The following is a 22738-nucleotide window of genomic DNA, read 5'->3' as shown; positions in this document are numbered from 1 at the left end:
CAATTCCCTATTTATTTTCTTCCTGTGCAAATAACAATATTTGTTGTTTATACAGCACTCTTCATCCATAGCTCTCAAAGCACTTTACAAATATTGTCCCTTGTGAAAGATGGGGCATCTCCATGGAAGCAGCCCAGAGAGGCTAACTGACTTTTCCAGAATTACACAAGTCAATGTCAGAGCTAGAAAAAAGCCACATTTCCTGACTTCCAATCCCATACCCTCTGGATTACTTGATATGCATTTTGACAGCAGACAGATGAAACAGAATGATGGGTTTTCTAAATATTTATTTTATTTATCTATTTTAATACCATTCAAACACTCCCAAAAGGCCCTAGTATCTTCCACAGAACTTAAAAATAACGATCCAACTTAACCCAGGAGCTGAACTCCAACCCGAAATAAAAAGAGATGGAGTAGGGATGGGCAGAGGTGGGGCGGGGGTGTGAGGGCTTGGAGGAAGGGGTGGAGTGGGGCCTGGGCCTTGGACGGAGGGGAGGTAGAGCACCCCCTGGGTAGAGAAGAAGTCAGTGCCTATTTGTGGTGGATTTTGCCATGTAATCTTCCACCATAAAAAGTACTTCACAGTGGAAGGATCTGATTTAAAACTACCAAAAAAACCACTGTGGGAAAATGGCCTACCATTTTGACTATGTAGTAAAACCATTTTTAACCCCCCTGCCCGCCCCATCTCTGGGCTTTTTTGGGGCGTGAGGGGTGGGGGCGGACTCATTCTCTCCCCGCCCTTTCTCATAAGCCTGCTACCTTGTTAGCTCCACTTTCCACTAATTTCCACTATGAGGTCCTGTGAGTCTCAGAGAGAGTATGCACCATATGTCATTATGCTCAATTAAAGTTTGCCTTATTAAGGCCTGCAATAAGCTTTGTCACCCATAGCTTCGAAAGAGCATGGAGTGTTGATGTTCTAGAAATTAATGTGACATCTATGAATTCCACACTGTTTTATTTCCTACAGTTTCACTACCTTCTTTATAAAGTAAAGAAAAACAAATACTTAAGTACCAGTATATTGTTTCTGTTACAGGTGAGTCTGAAGATGGGCATGAGGGGGAACTGAGGCACTGAGAGAGTGCAAAATGAAGAGAAGCTATTTTCTGCTTTTCATTTTGTATATAGTGAGGGATTTAAGTTTGACTAATTTGATTCTTTAGTTCCAGGGTGGCAAGATTTGCCAAGTGAAGATCTATATAATCTGTCTAGGTGTTCATACCTTACTCGTTATCCAGGTATCTGAGTACAATACACAATGTAACCAATCTGACATGCTGTTTAATAATTGATTTCTGGTTCTCCTCTCCATTCCACTGAAATGGTTGGTAGGACTGGCTTTTTTGTTTTTTAAATGTTTTATTCTGGCGAAAGCTAAATCAAAGATTCACGTCTAATTTTGTCCTGAAGGTGGTAAGATTTCTTGTGGAAGACTGTTCCATAGCTAACAGAAGAGCAAAGCTTTCTAGTGACACACTTCCCTATAATCCCGCTGCCCTGTTAGCTATAATATGGGAGATACATTGACAAGATGCTTGCTTAGTAACTGAAACGTTCTCTAGGAGCTTTCATCCAGACCACAGCACACAATCCATTGTCTACAGCCACGCTCTACGATACAACCGTATTTGCTCCAACCCCTCAGACAAACACCTACAAGATCTCTATCAAGCATTCTTACAACTACTATAACCACCTGCCGAAGTGAAGAAACAGATTGACAGATCCAGAAGAGTACCCAGAAGTCACCTACTACAGGACAGGCCCAACAAAGAAATTAACAGAAGGCCACTAGCCATCACCTTCAACCCCCACCTAAAACCTCCCCAACGCATCATCAAGGATCTACAACCTATCCTGAAGGACGACCCATCACTCTCACAGATCTTGGGAGACAGGCCAGTCCTTGCTTACAGAAAGCCCCCCAACCTGAAGCAAATACTCCCCAGCAACCACGCACCACACAACAGAACCACTAACCCAGGAACCTATCCTTGCAACAAAGCCCATTGCCAACTGTGTCCACATATCTATTCAGGGGACACCATCATAGGGCCTAATCACATCAGCCACGCTATCAGAGGCTCGTTCACCTGTACATCTACCAATGTGATATATGCCATCATGTGCCAGCAATGCCCCTCTGCCATGTACATTGGTCAAACCAGACAGTCTCTATGTAAAAGAATAAATGGACACAAATCAGACGTCAAGAATTATAACGTTCAAAAACCAGTCGGAGAACACTTCAATCTCTTTGGTCACTCAATTACAAACCTAAAAGTGGCAATTCTTCAACAACAAAAAAAACTTCAAAAACAGACTCCAATGAGAGACTGCTGAACTGGAATTAATTTGCAAACTGGACACCATTAACTTAGGCTTGAATAGAGACTGGGAGTGGATGGGTCATTACACAAAGTAAAACTATTTCCCCATGTTTATTCCCCCCCCCACCCCCCACTGTTCCTCAGACATTCTTGTCAACTGCTGGAAATGGCCCACGTTGATTATCACTACAAAAGGTCCGTCCCGTCGTCCCCGTTTCCCCCCCCCCCCCCCACTCTCCTGCCGGTAATAGCTCACCATAAGTGATCACTCTCCTTACAGTGTATATGGTAACACCCATTGTTTCATGTTCTCTATGTATATAAATCTCCCCGCTGTATTTTCCACTGAATGCATCCGATGAAGTGAGCTGTAGCTCACGAAAGCTTATGCTCAAATAAATTGGTTAGTCTCTAAGGTGCCACAAGTACTCCTTTTCTTTTTGCGAATACAGACTAACACAGCTGCTACTCTGAAACCTAGGAGCAAAGGAACTCTCTCACCCTGGTAGATATGTTGCATTAGTCAAGTTTGCGGGTCGCAAATGCATTAGGTGACTGTGGCAGAGTTCACAATTGAGGAAATGGGGCCTAGTCTCCTGGCCTGCTGTAGGTCTCGAAGGGTATTTTTGGCAGTTTGTATGTCTTTGGAGATCCAATAGCAGCACAGGTTCAGGACATCAATGCTGTCTCCTAGTTTGGCAAGTGGAGGGGGCAGACAAACCTCTAATTCAGTGTGTCTTGACTTCTTTGGAGCAAAATGGATACGCTTTGGGTTTGTCTTACATTTACTAGCAGGATAGCAATCATGATGCATGGTTTTAAATGTGTGTTTACGTGGGGGTAAACGGACTGGTTTTCTGCACCTCGGAGGACCTCTCCTTGGAGAGAGTCAGGTTGGAGAAAGAAGTAGTTGATTTCTTCTCTTCATTCTTCATTTATTTTCTCTCACTTTTATATTACTGCTTTCTCATCCTGTGATGTTTGTGTTGAATGATTGTAAGATGATGTTTCCTCCAGCCCCAGCCCAATTTCTTGAGTAATTTAAGGCACCCAGTACCTCTGAAAGTACTGCAAGTGTAGTAATTTATGAACCAGATAAACTGAAAAGTCTGGGCAGTCTCTCTGTGATGGTGTTGTGCTTATGGTGGATGTTTTGCTTTGATTTCCACCTCCAGTGCAAATTCTTACTTTGAGACACTTATTACAAAGGGCAAACCATGATGATCTAGTTTCTTGTTATTCCCTGCTGTTTCTTTAGGGGTGGGAAAGCTTTATGTGCAGCAAATTGATGACTAGGATCTATTTCCTCCTAGATACTCTGTGTAGCACAGAATACTTCATCCAATATGACCTATTACTAAAGAGAAGCATTCCTTAGACTACTGCCAAATTGCAGTAATGTTGGAACTTGTACTAGTTACTGTTCAGAAGCGTTTCCTATAAAAGAGAATCTTTTTTCTTTCTTTATGAAATCTTTTAAACTTGTTGTAAGCTTTTTTATACTCTGTTGAAAAATTGTTTGCGGCAATATTAAGGAGATTTTTAGAGAGATTATAATGCAGATTGTTTTTCAGTTACAGCTGGAAACTTTATTCATGATTTAGAGTTAAAATGCCAGCCACAGAAACCTGCCTGGCATGCTTATAGCCATGGTTATCAATGAAATGATTATTGAATGTTATGAGAGAAGGAATAAAATTAAAACATTTATCAATAGTTATAGGAGTTTGGAAGATTGATAGGGTGAAAAGCAGTATCCTTTCTTTAAAAATAATAATGGAGGACATTAAAGACACATTATGCTCTTCAAAGGGCATGGGCTTCTTCATGGATGAAAGCCCAGTTTCTCTGCTTAGCAACTCACCAACAACAAATCCAGACTGCTCAGCTTGTTTTTGTTTGTGGGTTGAAACAAGCTCACACTTCTACTCTGCCTGCTGGTTCCAGTCTCGTAAGACAGTTTGAGCACAGGACATAGTGTAATTTGTCATGCATTGGCTCAAAAGCAGAACAGGAAGACAAAACAGGGCAGACAATGCAACGAGCATCCATGAAATGAGCCAAAGTCAATCTACTAATCCCATTTTCAGGCTTCTGAATCTTGGTGATACTACTACTACTTAGATCTTACATCACTGTTTTCATCCATACATTTCAAAGTATTTTACAAAGGAGGTAAGTATTGTCTGCATTTTACAGAAGGGGAAACCAGTGCACAGAGATGTAACTTATTGAATGTCAGCAAGTCAGTAGCAGAGCTGGGAAAAGAGCAAGCTCTTCTACCTTTTATTTCAGTGCCCCATCCACTGGATGATATCTGTCTTGACAACTGCCCTTTTCAGTTAATATTTACAAACTTAAATTGAAACCAAGTTTTCAGAACAAGTTTATGAATAAGACATTGTTAGCTGCTTTTTTGGACTTTTGCGGGAAAGAGGATTTATTGTTTTTCAGCACCACTTTTATTAGATTCTTGGGTCCTTCTGCAGCCTTACTTCTTCATTACAGGTCACTTATTTGATATGATCAGAGATGTATACAATCTTGTAGTTGTTTAACACTCTGCCTACTGCCCAGTCATATCCTACAATTCTCAGAAGCATCAGCGCTGTGCTGCTAAATACCTTCCATTCTGTTGGAAGGAAATCTGTCCCAAAAGATCCACTTGCTAAAGAAATTACTAGATATTGTGGGTGAACGCCTCAGCTAGCGTATATTGGCATAGCTCTGTTGCAGTGAAAGGAGCTGTGCATTAGCTGAGTATTTGACCATGTTAAATCTCTCTTCCAGAGTTGGAGCAAAACTTCTAGGCAGAATATTAAGAGTTATCTTTTTGCTTTCCCATGTGATTCTTTTTTATACTGCTTGCTCATTCAGGTTGGAGTTTAGAAGACCTGTAACAGGAAGTATAGCAAAGAATGTAAACAGCTGGTGTTTGACTTCTAATACCGACTTTAATATAGTACTTAGTACAATGTACAGACAACATTTTATCTTTATGTAGACATTAATTTTGCATGCATATTCCAGTCTGTTCTCTGGAGAGTTGAGGGTAAAAACATTTGATTTGTAACTTGCCTGCAGCACAGGAGTTCTAAGGATATGTCCAAATGATGAGGTTCATTCTAGTGTAACCCACTGGTGATCATGTGTTATAGGTTCCCCTCTCAGACTCCTGTTCTCTGTGGATTGGTAATTACAGTGCCCAGCTATAGAACCGTGGCTTGTTAGCTCAAGTTGTAGCCTTTCATGGAGTTTGGAGGTCCCCAGTTCAGTCCAAAGTGTGTTGACCAAGATGGCGGCCATCACAAAGTATGTAACCCCCTGGTGAGTATGTGTTGCATCTAGAGCACAGCCACCAAGCCACTTGGCCTTTCCTTTCAAGAAATTTTAAATACTATGGCATGAAGATGAAGGTTTACACAACCAAACAGCTTCAGTTTGTTAGCATGCCCTTTTTGAATATAAACTCTCTATGTCCTGGGATAGGGAATGTGAAGAATTTGAATCTTTAATTAAATGACAGTCAAACAAATTGGAGTCTCCACATTTGATAGATAGTAATGCATTTGAAAATTACTGCTTGACATTTTGGAACTACAGACATTCTTTTACATTCAGGAACAAAAGTAGGCAAGACGTGTTTTCACTCATTAGTTAGCCTGTGAAGAATAAAGACTGCCAGTTTCCTTGAAGGACGGCCAAAGTACATTGCTCTGCTTCTAACCAAAACACAGTCAAATCTTTACCTATCAACATAACTCAGTCTATCAGGGAAATAACCTTCAAGTCATAAATGGATTTCCTCTCTGTTGGGCAAAAGTCTCAACTGGGTGGCCAAAGTGTCTGCCATGTAGATCTACAATACAGCAAATTACCATCTTCATCTTCAGTATCAAGGTACAGCTCAAGGAGGCTACAGTTCCTAAAATGCAGGCTGTCTTGGTCTGACTACATGTTGTTGGGATCAAAATGGAGCACCACATGCTTGGAATTGTAATCTCCATGAACTGCGCTCTCAGTGTAAAGACCAAGGCAGCTACAATCTGATGCATTTAGTGCAAATTGTGTACAGCCCATGGGCTTGTGGCATGTTGTTCTTATGACCCTCAGTTGGGCAAACTTTAGATGTGCTAGTTTTGATAGGAATAATTCAGGGGTTTTTTTTCTTTTTCGAGAAGTATCAGAGTAGTAGTGTCCTGGTTTGCATTTTCATCTGCCCAGTCAAGCATGCTGTAAATCTCTTCCTAATTTCACAAATGTGTTCATTGCTTCTGAAAAATAGAACTACAGACTATATATTACAATTCCAGTATTTCTGGAGGCAGTTGCTTACAAAAAATCAAGTTTGCAATTATTTCTAGTGCTTCATCTACCTCATCCCCTGGGGGACAGTAGCATAATTTGCAAGGGAAGATGTATATTTTGTATTTGAGTGTTCAGTGTTGTTTCAAATAAAGTCTTAGCCTCATGAATTTTTATGCCCTTTGCTGTAATGAGCTTTATATTATTTCCTAATTATGTATAATGTATTTGATGTGTAAATTTACATGGACTACGTTATGTTTGGGATCATGAAGGCCAAAACATGTTGCTGTATTTACATTTTTTTTTCTCAGGAGAGGAATGTGTATATACAATAGTATACTTCAAGGATATTTTATAGAATTTAACTTTCCATAGGTAAGGTACATCTTAGGACACTAAATAGTTTAACTCTGATTACTTATCTGCTTTCTCATCAGAGCTAAATGTTCTCCTTTTTGAAACAAGATTAATTGGTAAAAATTTAGAATATCATCTGTAGCAGCAAAATCTACTTAAAACAACCTTAGCCAGGTCCCAGCAGTATATGTGTTCAAAAGTTTGGGCTCCCCATATTTGTAGAATGCCCTCTCTAGGAAGTTTAACTACACAAGCCCATATGTACCTTTTTTCTTTGCGCCTTCACTTCAGAAGTAGAGAGGTGGTAGACTAGAATGTTAGCAACAAGTTCGCCGTGTCTAGTTGGCAGCCGGTGTCAAGTGGAGTGTCCCAGGGGTCGGTCCTGGGGCCGGTTTTGTTCAATATCTTCATAAATGATCTGGAGGATGGTGTGGATTGCACTCTCAGCAAATTTGCGGATGATACTAAACTGGGAGGAGTGGTAGATACGCTGGAGGGCAGGGATAGGATACAGAGGGATCTAGACAAATTGGAGGATTGGGCCAAAAGAAATCTGATGAGGTTCAATAAGGATAAGTGCAGGGTCCTGCACTTAGGACGGAAGAACCCAATGCACAGCTACAGACTAGGGACCGAATGGCTAGGCAGCAGTTCTGCGGAAAAGGACCTAGGGGTGACAGTGGACGAGAAGCTGGATATGAGTCGGCAGTGTGCCCTTGTTGCCAAGAAGGCCAATGGCATTTTGGGATGTATAAGTAGGGGCATAGCGAGCAGATCGAGGGACGTGATCGTTCCCCTCTATTCAACATTGGTGAGGCCTCATCTGGAGTACTGTGTCCAGTTTTGGGCCCCACACTACAAGAAGGATGTGGATAAATTGGAGAGAGTCCAGCGAAGGGCAACAAAAATGATTAGGGGTCTGGAACACATGACTTATGAGGAGAGGCTGAGGGAACTGGGATTGTTTAGTCTGCGGAAGAGAAGAATGAGGGGGGATTTGATAGCTGCTTTCAACTACCTGAGAGGTGGTTCCAGAGAGGATGGTTCTAGACTATTCTCAGTGGTAGAAGAGGACAGGACAAGGAGTAATGGTCTCAAGTTGCAGTGGGGGAGGTTTAGGTTGGATATTAGGAAAATCTTTTTCACTAGGAGGGTGGTGAAACACTGGAATGTGTTACCTAGGGAGGTGGTAGAATCTCCTTCCTTAGAAGTTTTTAAGGTCAGGCTTGACAAAGCCCTGGCTGGGATGATTTAATTGGGGATTGGTCCTGCTTTGAGCAGGGGGTTGGACTAGATGACCTCCTGAGGTCCCTTCCAACCCTGATATTCTATGATAGCTTATGTCTGTTGGCATTTGGTACATACACAAAATGAGGGACGGACGATACCCTGAAGTGTAACTATAACTTTTTTCTATCTTAAACTTTCAAAATATAACATCCCAGAAGCATGCCATTTAATTAAAATAATAATTGATTCTCATAAGATACAAACTGGATTGAGAAGTTTAAAAAAAAAAAAAGTTTCCCAATATAATCTGTTATTAAACTAGCCTGTTGTTGTTCAAAACAACACTGACAAAGCGTTAAAAAATACAGGGTAGGCAATAATCCGGCACTGGCAAGGAGGTGAACAAGGTGCCTTAATAAAATAAGTCCGTCCATTCCTAATTTCTTTGATTCTGTGAAGCCAGAGGGTGATTTGTCTTACATTTTGTGATATGGGAGCAGGCTATCATTTACCATTGCTATTTACGATTGACTATTATAAATTATATATACTTGATAAATATGTTTTTCTTTCCATATTAGTATTACAGATATTGGGAGTCTTATGTTTACTAACAACTGGCAACAGAAAACAATGTTTCTACCTTGTAATTTGTGATTGATTGATTTGTTTTATGATGACTCTTGATCTATAATTGAAATGTTGTCTCTCATTCTCCTTTTGGGGAATATGCCTTCCTAGCTTTAAACTACATGTTATCTTTTTAAAAATCCCTATCATTCTAAAACACGATATAAATGAATTTGAGAATCCCCTAAAAACATTAGGAAGTTTTAAACCTTATTTTTAATTTGTATTATTGTGGTGCCTAGGAGCCCCAGTCATGGACCATATAGGCTCTGTACAAACACAGAATGAAAAGACAGTCCTTGCCCAAAAGGGAGTACAACCTCAAGAATAAGACAAGTGACAACAGATGGATAAAGGTAGACCAATCGGGGACTACAAGGAAACAATGAGACAGTATTGATCAGCATGACAGACAGTGGTCTCAGCACTAGCAGGCTAACAGTTATCATGTTTTTTGTCAAGTGTTTTGTAGGCCTTGCAGGAAAGAAGAGTTTTAAGGAGTTAGTTTTTGCAGATATTTATGGGAAGCTTCTCCAAAATGTGAGCGGGTCAGCTTACATTTATACAATCCAGAGTTTATAGTGTGCTCATAACTTACTTCAAAATATTTCCTGGGTAAAGAACTCCTCCTATATCTTGCAATATAATTGCCTGAATTTCCTTATGTTCAAATATTTGATTACTTTTACATTGGATAAGTAACAAAATAGCACATCAGTAAAATGTGATCAGAATATACACCATAACATGGGGTTTTGTGATAAGCAGCCCCAGAGGAGGAGCTTGGGCTGGAGAGAGAGAGAAAAGGATTCCCCAAGGATACCACAGGTCCTCCGTGGGCCAGTCCAAGATTAGGCATGTTTCATGAAAGTTCCAGACCTAAATTGTCCATCCCACTTTTATGAGACTACCATCTCCACTTAACTAAGGAGGTGTTGTCCAGCTGGATGATTCTTTCTATAGAATTTCTTCTCCCTGCCATTGTGTTTTCTCACTATGATAGGGTGATTGTGCCCCCCATTTTCCCAATTATGGAGTGGAGATTATAATATTTACCTACCCTACTTGATAAGCATGTTGTGGTGATTAGTTTTGTATCATGCTTCGTCTCTGTAAAGCCGTATGTGAGGGTTAATTGTTTTTCTTGTGAGAAAGCTAGATCCTTTCCAATGTAAAAAGATGTTTCTGACCTCTAACCCAATCTTGCAGTATACTGTCTGCAGAATTTAAAAAAAAACCCAAAAAATAAGCATTTTTTGAACTCCCTTCCTACCCCGTGTTTACTCATCTCACTGAGAATGAACTTCAAAGCTTAATTGTGACCATTTAAATCCTAGTGTTAAGCAAAGCTACTTTTTAAAAGGAAATTAAATACTGGAGAAAAAGAAAAGAAAAGCTTATGCTATGTTATGGTGCCCTTTAAGTTTAAACTGTTAGGAAATGCAGAAGTTCCTATAGCAAGGAAATTAGGAATAAAACAGATGGCATATTTGTAAAGTAGTTGAATTAATGTTTCTGTAGGACCCTTCATTTTTGTATTCCCTAATGTTATTTTAACGGTGCAGCCTTAAAAGTGCTTTTAATTGTATGTGCAATTGACCTACTGTGTGTGTGGGTGTGCTTAAGGAACTATCAAAACTGTGTGATTAAGTGAGATGGAATGGATTCTATAGAAATCCAGTTGTAGTCAAGATTCTTGCATATAACAAAATCACATAAACTGAGTTAGAAAACACATTTATGAGTTAAAAAATGTTAGTTTCAAAGTGTGAATTCTTCTGTTCCATAAATGATTGTATTACTGCTCTGTATGAAAGATTATACAGGGCTTTTTAATGGCATCTTATATTCCTTTGAAATTTACTTACCTGTAGTTTATGTACATACCTTACTGTTCTCAGGTAAATATTGACCGTACCATGCAACACACTGATCAGTAGAATTAAAGCATGTTTATGGTTTAAAGGCCTCTGGCTACAACTTTACTTAACTCTTTAAAGATCAAAAACCTGAGGTTTTATTGAACTTTTTAACTCTGGAAGGCATGCTAGGCTATGGCAAATCATAATCTTCATGGAGCCAGGGACCAAACTGTAAGAGCTAACAAGGGATTCATAAGAACTGGGCCTTGTAGTTTCCCTACTTTTTAATTTTTTGACATTGATTATGCTATTTACAACATGATTGACTGGGCAGATGAAAACGCAAACCAGGACACCGCAGTTCTACGCTGATACTTTTTTAATAAGAATAATTCAGGGTTTTTTTCTTATCAAAACTAGCACATCTAAAGTTTGCCCAACTGAGGGTCATAAGAGAGTGTTGTGTGTCACCTGCAATTTCTATTATAAGCAGGGAAGGATAAAATATATACTAGAATTTTTCAAAATTTACTAATACAGTGTAAAATCAGTAGAAAACATAATACAACTCATCTCTCAAAGGGAAGCTAGGATGGTGTGGTGTTTAAGTCACTAGGCTAGGGCTATTGCTACACTACATCTTACTCTGACTTACGTTTTGTAGCTCAGGGGTATGAATTAGCCACCCCCCTTAGCGATTTAACTTATGCTGGTTTAGCACTGTCCACATCAGTGCTTATGTCAGCTGGAGAGTTTCTCCTGCCGACATAGCTACCGCTGCTCACGGGAGCTGGAGTAATTAAGCTCTCTCCTGTTGGCTTAGAGCAGCTACACTGAAGAGCTCTCTAGTGTAGCCATTGCCTAGGTCTGTGGAGCCCTGGGCTCAGTTCCTCGCATTTCCACTGATTTCCTGTGAAACCTTGGGTAAGTCATTAAGTCTCTCTGTGCCTCAGTTCCACATCTGTGAAATGGATATTACATCCCTCGCTCACTGAAGTGGTGTAAGAATAAAGTCCTTAATATTTGTAAGGCTCAAATACTGTGGTCATGGGAGTTAATATCTAGATAGAGGAAAATATATGTTTTATGGTAATGATATTAATATTAATTTCTATTGTAATAGAGTCTAGGGATCCAGTTACAGACCAGGACCCCATTGTGCTAGGCACTTTACAGTCATGTACAAAAGATGTATTGAAATAGAATATATCATTCCAAGTCTCTGAAGTCTTTCGTAAAGAACCCAGTGGAGTCCATAAAAGATGGGGAAAGGGGAATGTGAGTGGAATATAAGAACGGAATGGATGTCTGAGCATTGTAATAACTTTTACCCCCCACTTGCAGATTTAATTGACTTCCTGAATATTGTTATAAATACCAATTTATTAAAATTCTGTTCCACAAAGAAATATTTTATAATTCCAGTAGTTTAAATCCAGCCTAGTGAGGTACCTAAAAGTGAATCCTTCTCCACACCAGATATTTTGGAAATGAAAAGTACTGAGCGGTTGTGTGTAACTAGTTTAGCTATAAAGAATGGCTGCTGTTTGCCATAATCCCCTTGTTTTCTGCCACAGGGGTGTAGATGTTTGAAAAATAGGTCGCTGGCTCATTGAGAAGGCAGAGGGCAAAAGTAGATGAGCTTAACCAAAGGGGGAATGTGTTACTGTCTGGTTTTCTAGTTCCGCTCTTTCACCTTTAATGTAGACATTTTCTTTTTGCAAAATTAGCGCTTAACCTACTAAAACAGTGCAAAATAGTACTGTAGCTTCATTTTCCACTTGGGCGGGGGAGAGCTTCTAACACAGGATGGGAGGTGGTAAGGCACTTGATTTACATTATTAAGGCATTGGATATACACAAAGGATCACAAGATTATGATATTGCAAAACAGAAAAAAGGTATGTTTGTATTATATTAAAGAGCTTTTTTTTTTTCTGTGTGGGAATTTTTCTTTCTTTCTTTTTTGAGAGACACTCCTTAGTTTTGTGAAGCCAGAAACAGCAGAATACATTTCCTCCGTCTCGGCATCTCTTTCAGAGCCAGCCAGTCTCCATGGCAACATGTTAGACTGAAAGGTATGTGAGGACCGGGGAGGAAAGGAATGAGTTAGAAACAGCCAAGTAGTGGTGTGTGTCCCTAACGTCAGTATACCAGTCTTTTGATAGGATGATTTTGTTAACTCCCATCCAAGGCTGCTGTGCAGAGCTTCTTTATTAGAGCAGCTGCTCGGGCATCTGCTTTAGAAATCTCTCTCCTACACCCTTTCCCCTTCCCCCCTTTTCTCCCCCCCCCCACCTCTCGTATTTTGGCTCCAGCCTCTCATTGAAAATGTGCAGCTCATTTTCATCATTCTGTCAGCGTCTTTGCACTTCAGTGTTTTGCAAAGGCAGGGAGGCATGGTTGCGTTTCACTTGACCTCAGCACAGTGAAATATCTTCTGCATTGCTGAAGGATACTGACTATGCAGAAATTTATTGAAGCGGATTACTATGAACTAGACTGGTATTATGAAGACTGCACGGATGGTAATTCTGGTTTGTAATCTGTTGATACAGTATTTGTAGTTTGTAAGACCAGTGCATGGGGTTTGTACCCTTTTGAAAAGAAACTGAAGAAAAAGGCAGCGCTTTGGTGCAGCAGAGATGTCTGGCCTGTAACATCTCAGCATCCATTGGAAGCATGCTCCAGGAGACTGCTGTAGGGCTTTCTCTTTTTCAGTGGGAGCAGCAGTTGTATATAATTACTGTACAATCTCTTCCTCAGCAGAAGCAAATAACTGAGAAGTGCCAACTCTATAAATATTAAGAACCAAGCTAAAATTGCAATAACCTTGCTATAATGAATTTTGCACTGAATTACATTTTGTGTGTACGTGTGTGTGCAAGAATGCTTGTGCATTATAGAGGCATGGCAGAACCTCTAATATGTACATATGTTTCTATAACATAACATACTTTGTGTGAGTGTGTATTTTCATAGATACATATATAGAGAATATTTTATGTATAAAATCTCTGCTGCTTAGAGCTGGAGCAAACTAGCTGCTAGAACTGCCAAATTGCAAACTCTGGCAAGCAAGTTCCCTAGAGCTCCTTGTGAGCTTTCTGCCATTTGCCGAGGTGGTAATTTCTTTATCACAATGCTGAATGCGCTCATCAGTCTCGTGACAGAGGGTGTATGGGGAGGGAGGAGGAGGAAAGCCCAAAATTGCATTGATTGCTTACTGGGAAATTCAAACTCCCTCATCCATCCATAGCAGCCAGGTGGAACTCTTAAAACAAAATGTATCTATCACTCTGTTATGATCTTGTAGTATATTGGAATTTTTGTGAGCAAGGCAAGTCCTAGATCACCAGGGCATGAGACTAAGGACAAAAGGCAGTGGTAGGGAGAGAATATGGGTTGGACACCAAAACGCTTCATGGTGATTTTTGTGATAGCATCAGAGAGGCTGATAGAGGACATGAACAATGTGTTTATAAGCCAAAATATGAGCTTTTTGTTCACCTGAAGTGTTGTGATTGGCATTACAATAGCACACATACATGCTTAATTTGTTTTTCTATGTTGTGTTATATAAAGTAGCCCTAGACTTACATGCTTCTGAACTTGGAGAACTTCTATTTTTAAATTAATATTTCTCTGTATGTATTCAGTGTGTGGGACATATCCATATACCTATTTGAGAGGGGTGTTTAGTTGGACCATTTTTCAGTTGAATTGACTCTATTATGTAACTCTGTCCTCTAGTTATAACCCTAGTAAATGCTGTAGCATCTGATTGATGTAACAGACTGATGAGTTGGCCCAGTTTAGGAAACTTAAGAATTAGCACAGTCATATAACCATTAAAAAGAGAGAGTGTTGATTTCTGCGGTAAATACAGAGAGACCTTGTTTGATTTTTGGGGAACAGAAGTGATAAATGTATTCCATAATTCTTTTTGTGATTAATGTCAACCATGTCAAAATGGGAGTGTATGCAAGAATGTGGCATGAATGAGTATCAGAGCTATGAGAGCCACTTAATAAGCAAGTGGTACGCTTAATTTTTATGCAGAGTGTGACATATTTTGGGTAGGGTTGCCAACTTTCTAATTGCACAAAACCAAACACCCCTGCCCTGCCTCCTACCCCAAGGTCCTGCCCATGCCCTGCCCCTTCTCCGAGGCCCTGTCCCCATTCGCTCCATCCCCCCTCCCTCCGTTGCTTGCTCTTCCCCCTCTGAGCTGGGGCAGGGGTTGGGGAGTGGGAGAGGATTTGAGGTGCTGGGTCCCGGTGGCGCTTACTGCGGCTGCGAGGAAGCGGCCGCCAGGTCCCTGCAGCCCCGAGGTGCATGGGCGGCCACTTTCTGGGAGCCGCGTGGAGCTAGGGCAGGCAGGGACCCTGCCTTAGCCGCAGACACCCGCTGTGCTGCTGACCAGACTTTTAATGGCCCGGTAGGCGGCGTCAACTGGAACCGCCAGGGTCCCTTTTTGATCGGGCATTCTAATTGAAAACCTCAATGCCTGGCAACCCTAATTTAGGGCCCAGGCTCAGTGGGGTAACCATCACTTAGGCCCTGGTCCAGCAAAGAGCACCACAGGGGGAAGACCCAGAGTTCAGTGCGGTACCAGGTGAGCACAGGACTCCATTCAGTTGTGCTCCTTCCAGGATTTGAGCTTTAATAGGAAAATAAGATAAACTAATGGCCAAATTTTTGTAGCCCTTTATCCTTTTTTATACATTAAAATAAATGAAGGGCAGCTATCTATATGCTCCAGGTTCCCATAGCACTACTTAAAAATATGTCCTGGGTACAGCATTTTAAAGTAACCGATCACCATTTTAAGGTAAGCCTTCTGCTTAGGACAGTTCCCATCCTTACAATTACAATTCCCTGCCCCTTTGTTTATTTTCAAATGCCTGGGATAATTCTAATTATTATGATTTTTTTAAAGCAGGATGTAAAATTCTAAGGTAGGAAAGAGCCGTAACTAATATCCTTCCAGTCTTTCAGTATTCAGTAGCATAATCACATTCCTAATTGACATTAGTATACTGACAAGATACTTCTAGTGTGGAGCTGACCAAAAGCCAGACAAATTCACATTAGAAGCAAGGCACAAAACTTTGTAATAGTGGGAGTCTCTATTCTCTTCCTTTCTGGAAGATGCTCTAGTCCAGTTCTGGAAGATTGTGTATTTGACAGACCGCGGTGGACTTTTCATTTCTCCTTAAATGAAAAAAAATATAGTTGTGTATAGAAGGCTCCAAATGTTAGCAGTGTTTTTACAACAAAATTGCTAACTTGTTTTATGGAGTTAGGAAAATAGAAAGGTTTACTCTTGTTCAATCATATGGTTCCACTTTCTTGAATCTGCTGCTCTAACAATTTTAAGATATTTTTGATCATTAAAATCTAAAAGTGAGATGAATTTTTGATATTTCCTGTACATTTGACAGAAGATGGGTTATCTAGCAATACACGCGTACAAATTTATAGAGAAGCAATTATAATTAAGATTTTGGAGTGAGTGGAAGAAAACATTTAAAGGGACACAGTCATTTCAAATCCAATCATTTAAACAAAATGAATTGTATGTAGTTCTAAGTGGTACACATGTCCCTGAAATACCTGGCTGGTTTCTGTTCCTGTACAAATCACGTTTTTCAGTTTTTATACCATACTTTTTCCCCCCTCTTGCTATGTCTAAACCCACACAGACAAAAGGGGAAACTGAAAGTAAAACTTAAATAGGAGGGGGACAATTTTTCTTTAAATCGTTTAATTTAGCAATCTTGGGAATTGCTTGTCAAAACAGTAGGTCACCGTGTGCAGACAGAAACATGGTGCAGTGGTTGGTGAAAGTGCCCAGTTCTAATGGAGTTGGGCTGCTGGGAAAGCCAGAGAGGAGGCTTTGGGGACCAGAACCAGTGAGTCGGTACAGGCCCACTGTATGGCTGACCCTGGCTTCTCAGGGGTCTGCTAGGCTTAAGAGACAGTGTTTTTGTACGCATGGGGGGAACTCTGCCTGCCTTTGGGTATTGAAGGGTGTAGTCCGTTCCTTATACGAGGCATGCTTCCTTCCAACAAGTAGAGTGATTGTCCATCATGATCTGGTTGTATGCTGGGAGGTGCTGTCCGTCCTGTCTCAGTTCCTTAGGTTAGTGGTGACCTGTTAAGACTGAATGGGTCTTGCAGGCTTTAGCTGTTCCTGTAGTGGTAGAGGGGAGCAGGTTCTTCAGGGTTCCATATTGATGCATGAATTTGGGTCTGAAATTAAGTCAGTTTTTTCCATGTAAAAAATGTAGCGGGAGATGGATGAAAAATATTTTTGGATGTGTTTGGACGCAGTACCTTTAAAAACACTTGTACAATAGGAAACTGAAATTTTACAAAAATATAGCACAACACTCCTTAAAGACATCACTTCGTCTCATCTTATGGATGAGATAAAAGTAATCTAATCTACAGTACGATGCAACTAAAAATCAGACCTCTCAAGAAGAGGTTTACATGACCATTCTCTAGTACAAATGAATATACCACCCTTTTTTCCTCTGTCAAAGATGTGAGTCCAATATCTTCTTTTAACCTTCGTGAATGTTTTCCTTGTACTATACTGCTAAGACTTCTTATTTTGCTTTCTGCAGAAAATGCCCTAAAACACTACATTGATGATACAAAAAAGAAATTGCTCATCATTTGGTTATGTTTGAATTCAGCAAATGCAGTCCTTACACTTCTCTTCTCTTACCTTACCTGTAGTTAAACTCGATGGGCATAATACGGATAATCTCTGCTTGTGAAATGTACTATTGCCTTTGAACACCTGCTGCAAGAAACTCCCAGACAAACAAGCCTTCAAACTTGTCACAGAGTCCTGAAACATTTGTAAATTGTTGGGATTTTGAAATAATCTCTTACATAATGGCTTTTGCTGAGTATATTTTTGGTAACAGTGAGTAGGATTATACAATAAAATCTTACTTTCTCTTGATCACCTCCCAAGCTCAAATCATCCATCTTTCAGTCCAGTACCTTTGTTAACTGAAAATATTGTAAACAGAAGACATATTGAGCTGTATTTTTAGAAATGCTTTCATTTTGAATAATGACTAGATGCTTATATAATATGTGGAAACGGGAATCATCATGTAAGTTGGCATTAATCAAATACACAGATATGTTGCACAGATTTATTTTTTAAAATTGCAGGAATGGTATGTTTATGAAAGGGGGAGAATGGGCAATTGAATAGGAAAGAAATCTGTGATTCATCTGCATAGAGGTAGTAGTTAAATTTGTTTACATGGATGAGGTATACAGAAAGAAGAAAAGGGACAGAACCCTGTGGACCCCACCCAGAAACTTGGAGGGGGGGTGAGGAGAATTTTCCAAAGGGTACAAGCATTTACAGAGGTTGGAGGAGACCCAGGAAAGGAGAGAGAGTCATGAAAGATAAAGGAGGATAAGATTTCAAGAACGGAAGTATGGTTGACTGGGTTGAAGATAACTGACAGGTCAGGGAGCATGAGGATGGACTACTGGTTCTGAGGTTTGGCTAGGAAGAGGACACTTGAAACTTTGAGTGTAGTTTCAATGGAGTGCGAGGGGTGGAAGCCAGAGTGGAGAGGATCTAGGATGGAATCAGAAGAGTGGAATTCCAGACAGCTACAGTATTGTAAATAGCATATTCAATGAGTCTAGAAATGGAAGGGAGATGAGGTGGTAGCTGGAGAAGTGGTGTCAAAGGTGGGTTACTTTAAGGTGGGAGAGATTAAAGCTTGCTTGTATTATAAGGTGTGAAAAGCCAAAGAGGAGAGTTTAAGGGAAGAGTAAGGGAGGGGGTGGGTGCGAGGGAGAACAGGAGATGGAATGGGGTCACTGGAGGAAACAGAGTGGTTAGAGGAGAAGAGCAGAGGAAAATGTCTGTGATGGGGAGAAAGATGACAGTGTTGTAGGAGGGGAAGGAAAAGTAGGCCAAGGGGAGGGGGAAGGTCACATTGTATTTTCTCAATTTTCTGTTGGAAGAAATAGGTGAGATCCTGCACAGGTAGAGAAATAGAGGCAAGAGAGAGGAGGGTTTGAGGAGTGAGTCCAAAAAAAAAAAAAAAGAGAGAGACACTGGGATTGTGGGCATGTTGTTCACTAAGTTTAAGAATGTAGAGGAGTTTAATTAGGAAAATGGAAGAACTGAAAGAGGAGGGAATGAATTTGTAGTGGAGGAAGTTAGCCTGACTCTGGGATTTCCGTCAGAGACATTCCATGGCAAGAGAGCAGGAGCAAAAGAAAAGGATGTTGGGGGTGACCCAGAGTTGTGGGTTGGCAGGGATATCTTCATGTACCCACACCTTACTTAGTTACCAGTTTATTTCATGACTTTTTTTCTAAAAGAACATATCGTAGATACATGAGAAAAAGGATTTACAAACCTTTCCAAATCTTTATACTGTTCTTTTTCATTGTGAAAGATAGAACTAAGGTTCATTGAGATGGATACACTTGTTAAAAAGTGAGTTTTGAGTTCCACTGGGCTCTGTCCTTGGTCCCCTTCTCTTCTCTCTGTACACTTCATCTCTGGGCAATCTCGTCATGTAAAAGAATTCAACTTCTATCTTTATGCAGATGACTCAGATCTACCTCTCTGCTCCAAACCTCTCTCCCTGTATCCAGACTAAAATTTCAGCCTGTCATTGATATCTCCTTCTGGATATCTAGCTGGTAGCTCAAGTTCAGCATGGCTGAAACAGAGCTCCTAATCTCTCTCTCACCTTCTCCCACTCCTGTTAAGCCTCCCTCTTCTTCCTTTGTTGGTCACTGTGGACAACACTACCATCCTTGTTGACATCCAGGGTACAGGCTTGAGTGACATCTTTGACATGGACCTCTCTCTAGGACCTCATATCCAGGTTTTGTGTAAATCTTGCTGATTCTTACTGTATAACATCTCTAAGATGCATCTTTTTCTGTCCAGGCATGCAGATAAAATGCTCATCCAGGCTCATATCATCTCGCGTCTGGATTATTACAACATCGTTCTCTCTGGCCTTCAGAAATGCAGTCTTGCCCCACTCTTACTCATTCAGAATGCTGTTGCAAAAATTTTTTTTTTCTGAGCCTGTTGCTTTGACCATGTGACCCTCTTTTCATCCGTCCACAGTCTCCCCCTTCTCTATCACATCAAACAGAACCTAATTCTCTTTCAATGTCCTTGTTGGCCTTTCCCCACCTTATCTATTACCTGTCATTCATTATCAAGATGTCAACTCCTGTCTCTGATCAGCCCATCATGCCAGCCTCCATCACCCACTTGTGAAATTTTCAGACATACCACCTTCATGCTATCTCCCACGTTGCCCATCACGCTTGGGAGGAACTCCCTGTAAACATTCACAAAGCTAGCTCATTATCCTTCTTCAAATCCCTCATCAAAACTCTCCTTTACCATGATGCCTACAAAAAAATTGACAACGGCTAGGCTGCTCATGTGCTGAGACCATTGCTTATCATGTTGATTATGATGATCTCATTTCCCCCCATCTCCCCCCCCCCCCCGGTATTCTGTCATTTGTTTGTTATATATATATAGCTGTTGCCTTTTGTCTTACTCTTAGATTATAAATTCTTTGAGGCAGGGACTGTCTGTATCTTCTATGTTTGTACAGCCCCTAGCTGAAGGGTTCCCTGATTGGGGCTCCTAGGAGCTACGATCATAAAAATAATGGAAGTAATAACAATAATGCAGTAGGCAGACAAATCTGTGTGTGGCTGTTGAAAAGTATGTGAAATGTATAGAGATCTAAACTGCCCAATGTCTTCATTGCTTGACTCTAGATCTCTTTTTTAAATCCTCCGATGAGTGAGTGAGTGAAAATCAGAAAACACCATCTTTAAGGAAGCAGGCTTAAAACCCAGGGGATATTATTGCACCTGTAGCTGGTGTTGTAAAACTAGTATGTGTGTGAAGAAATCCTTTGCTTTTAAAATAGCATGGTTGTCATTAGAGTTCATTGTGGTGGTGTGTGTACACAAAACTAGATGCTGCTGATAAAGAGGAGGTTGCTAGGTCATTAATACATTTGGATTTACTTGTAAACAGTGAGTCAAGGTAAGGATGTTGCCATCACTTTTGATCAAACCCTTTAAGACGTAGTTTGTAGCTGCTGATTTCTTTCTCTTTAGTGGCACAGTTTGTTTGTTCAGAGATACAGTTTTACAAGAGAAATATGTGCCTCTGTGACCAGCAAGCCTGATATATTGTGACGTTCTTGCACCTCCCAGCAGGTTTTCCCTCTCTGTCAGCTTGTTCAGTGTGCTGCATTGAGCAAACCTGATCATAATAAATCTGCTCTGTGAACTTGTACATTGACCTATAGTTGTTTGTAATGTCTTTGATTCTGTGGTCACCTGTTGTGTTTGAAACCCTCTCCTTCAGCCTTGCCTGATAAGTATGTGTGTTCAGACATGCCACCTACCTTTTGAAGATCCTATCATTGCATCTTAGGTCAGCAAGCATATGTGCCTTTGCTGGGCAATGCTGTCGGGTGGGGATCACCCTATCTCTCGACATCTTTCAGTCCCATCTTCCCTATATAAACACGTCTCTAATGTTTACGGTGCAGCTACCCCATGCCTGTTAATAATGACTGAAGGAGAACTTGACTGATAATGAGGCGGTAGACTTAGAGTGCAGTGTATTCCTCTACCCCTTATGAATTTGCAACATCAACATAGAATCATAGAATATAAGGGTTGGAAGGGACCTCAGGAGGTCATCTAGTCCAACCCCCTGCTCAAAGCAGGACCAATCCCCAATTTTTGCCCCAGATCCCTAAATGGCCCCCTCAAGGATTGAACTCACAACCCAGGGTTTAGCAGGCCAATGCTCAAACCACTGAGCTATCCCTCCCCTAAAATTATACTATCAAGAGGACACAATGTCGTGCTATTTTAGTAGTCATTAAAATTCTTTCTTGCTCTCAGGATCCCTTGTTTTATCAGACTTAATATGTGACTCAAAGTAAACATGCCAGCACTTATCACATCCACCAGTTTGTTTTCACAATGACATGCACACGAAGCTGAGCAGGTGTGGTGTGTTTTTTCCTGCTTGCAACAAGGTTGCAGGTGTGGTGGTAGAAGCTCAAATATGAGACAAATGTTAGGGTAGGTTGATGTTGGGTTTTCCCCCCCTACAACTTTAACAAGATCACTTTGACATTCCCATTTTTGGAAGAGTATTAATGTTTTGGCTGCTTTTTTTAAACAACATTCTCCATCTAGAGATAAAAATTAAAATCTGTCTGGTAAATTAACACTGTCGATATACTCTGGTGTGGTAGTGCCAGCAAGTATTTCAAATATGTGGGTGCAACCGTTCTCATAAAAGAGCTCCTACAAATATCCTAAACCTCTGCTAAAGAATCAGAACGGAGTGTCCAGCTTGTAAGCCTACTGTGCATGAAACAATAACTGAAATCCGTGGGAGTAATGGATATGGAGGGGTTGCAAGATGGAGCCCCTGCTGTATACGCGCACACTCCACCGTGCTCCTGTTTCAGTGAACAAAAGCCATCGTAAATGATTTATCAGCTACAACCTAGATTAACTGAGAAGGATATTACATGCAGGCTTGGAATGCTTGACTTCTGGCTTTATCCTGAAAACACTAGCAAGCAAAGTTCTCTGTCTGTGAGTAGTCCCTTTGAAATGAAAGGAGATCCTGACAGTAATAAACACTACATCAGTCTTACCAACTTTCATGAATTTTATTGCGAGTCTCATGATATTTGATGTTTTTTCTTAATGCACCAGCTGACAGAAGCAAATTATTTAAGAATCCTAGCTTTCATTTGAAGGAAAAAAACATCTAGTCTTCATGTTTGTTGAGATAAGCTTGAAAACATGAAGAAAGTATACCCTAAAGGTTCAGAAACCAGAAGGCAACTAAAATAAACCCAAAACTTATTATTTAAAAATCATGCTCATCATTTTGGGGCCAATCATGATTTTCTGGGAATC

General features: G+C 40.5%; 1 protein-coding gene across 8 annotated transcripts in view; it reads left to right on the top strand.

The window, feature by feature from the left end:
- Positions 1-22738, top strand: part of TRAK1 (trafficking kinesin protein 1) — a 176528-nt gene that overhangs the window by 85979 nt on the left and 67811 nt on the right. For 2 of the 8 annotated variants that reach the window (XM_074945510.1, XM_074945508.1), the window contains exon 1: positions 13030-13257. The exons of 4 other annotated variants lie outside the window; for them this stretch is intronic. In XM_074945510.1, the coding sequence (XP_074801611.1) occupies positions 13194-13257 (64 nt within the window). In that variant the 5' untranslated portion in view covers positions 13030-13193. Of the gene's footprint in view, positions 1-5617; positions 5670-13029; positions 13267-22738 lie in introns of those variants that run through there. 2 more of the 8 variants (XM_074945509.1, XM_074945506.1) reach the window with 2 other exon arrangements.

Source organism: Natator depressus, chromosome 2 (genome assembly GCF_965152275.1).
Source record: "Natator depressus isolate rNatDep1 chromosome 2, rNatDep2.hap1, whole genome shotgun sequence".
NCBI lineage: Eukaryota > Metazoa > Chordata > Testudines > Cheloniidae > Natator > Natator depressus.
The sequence above is the reverse complement of the archived record's forward strand: the minus strand, read 5'-3'. Positions and strand labels throughout refer to the sequence as shown.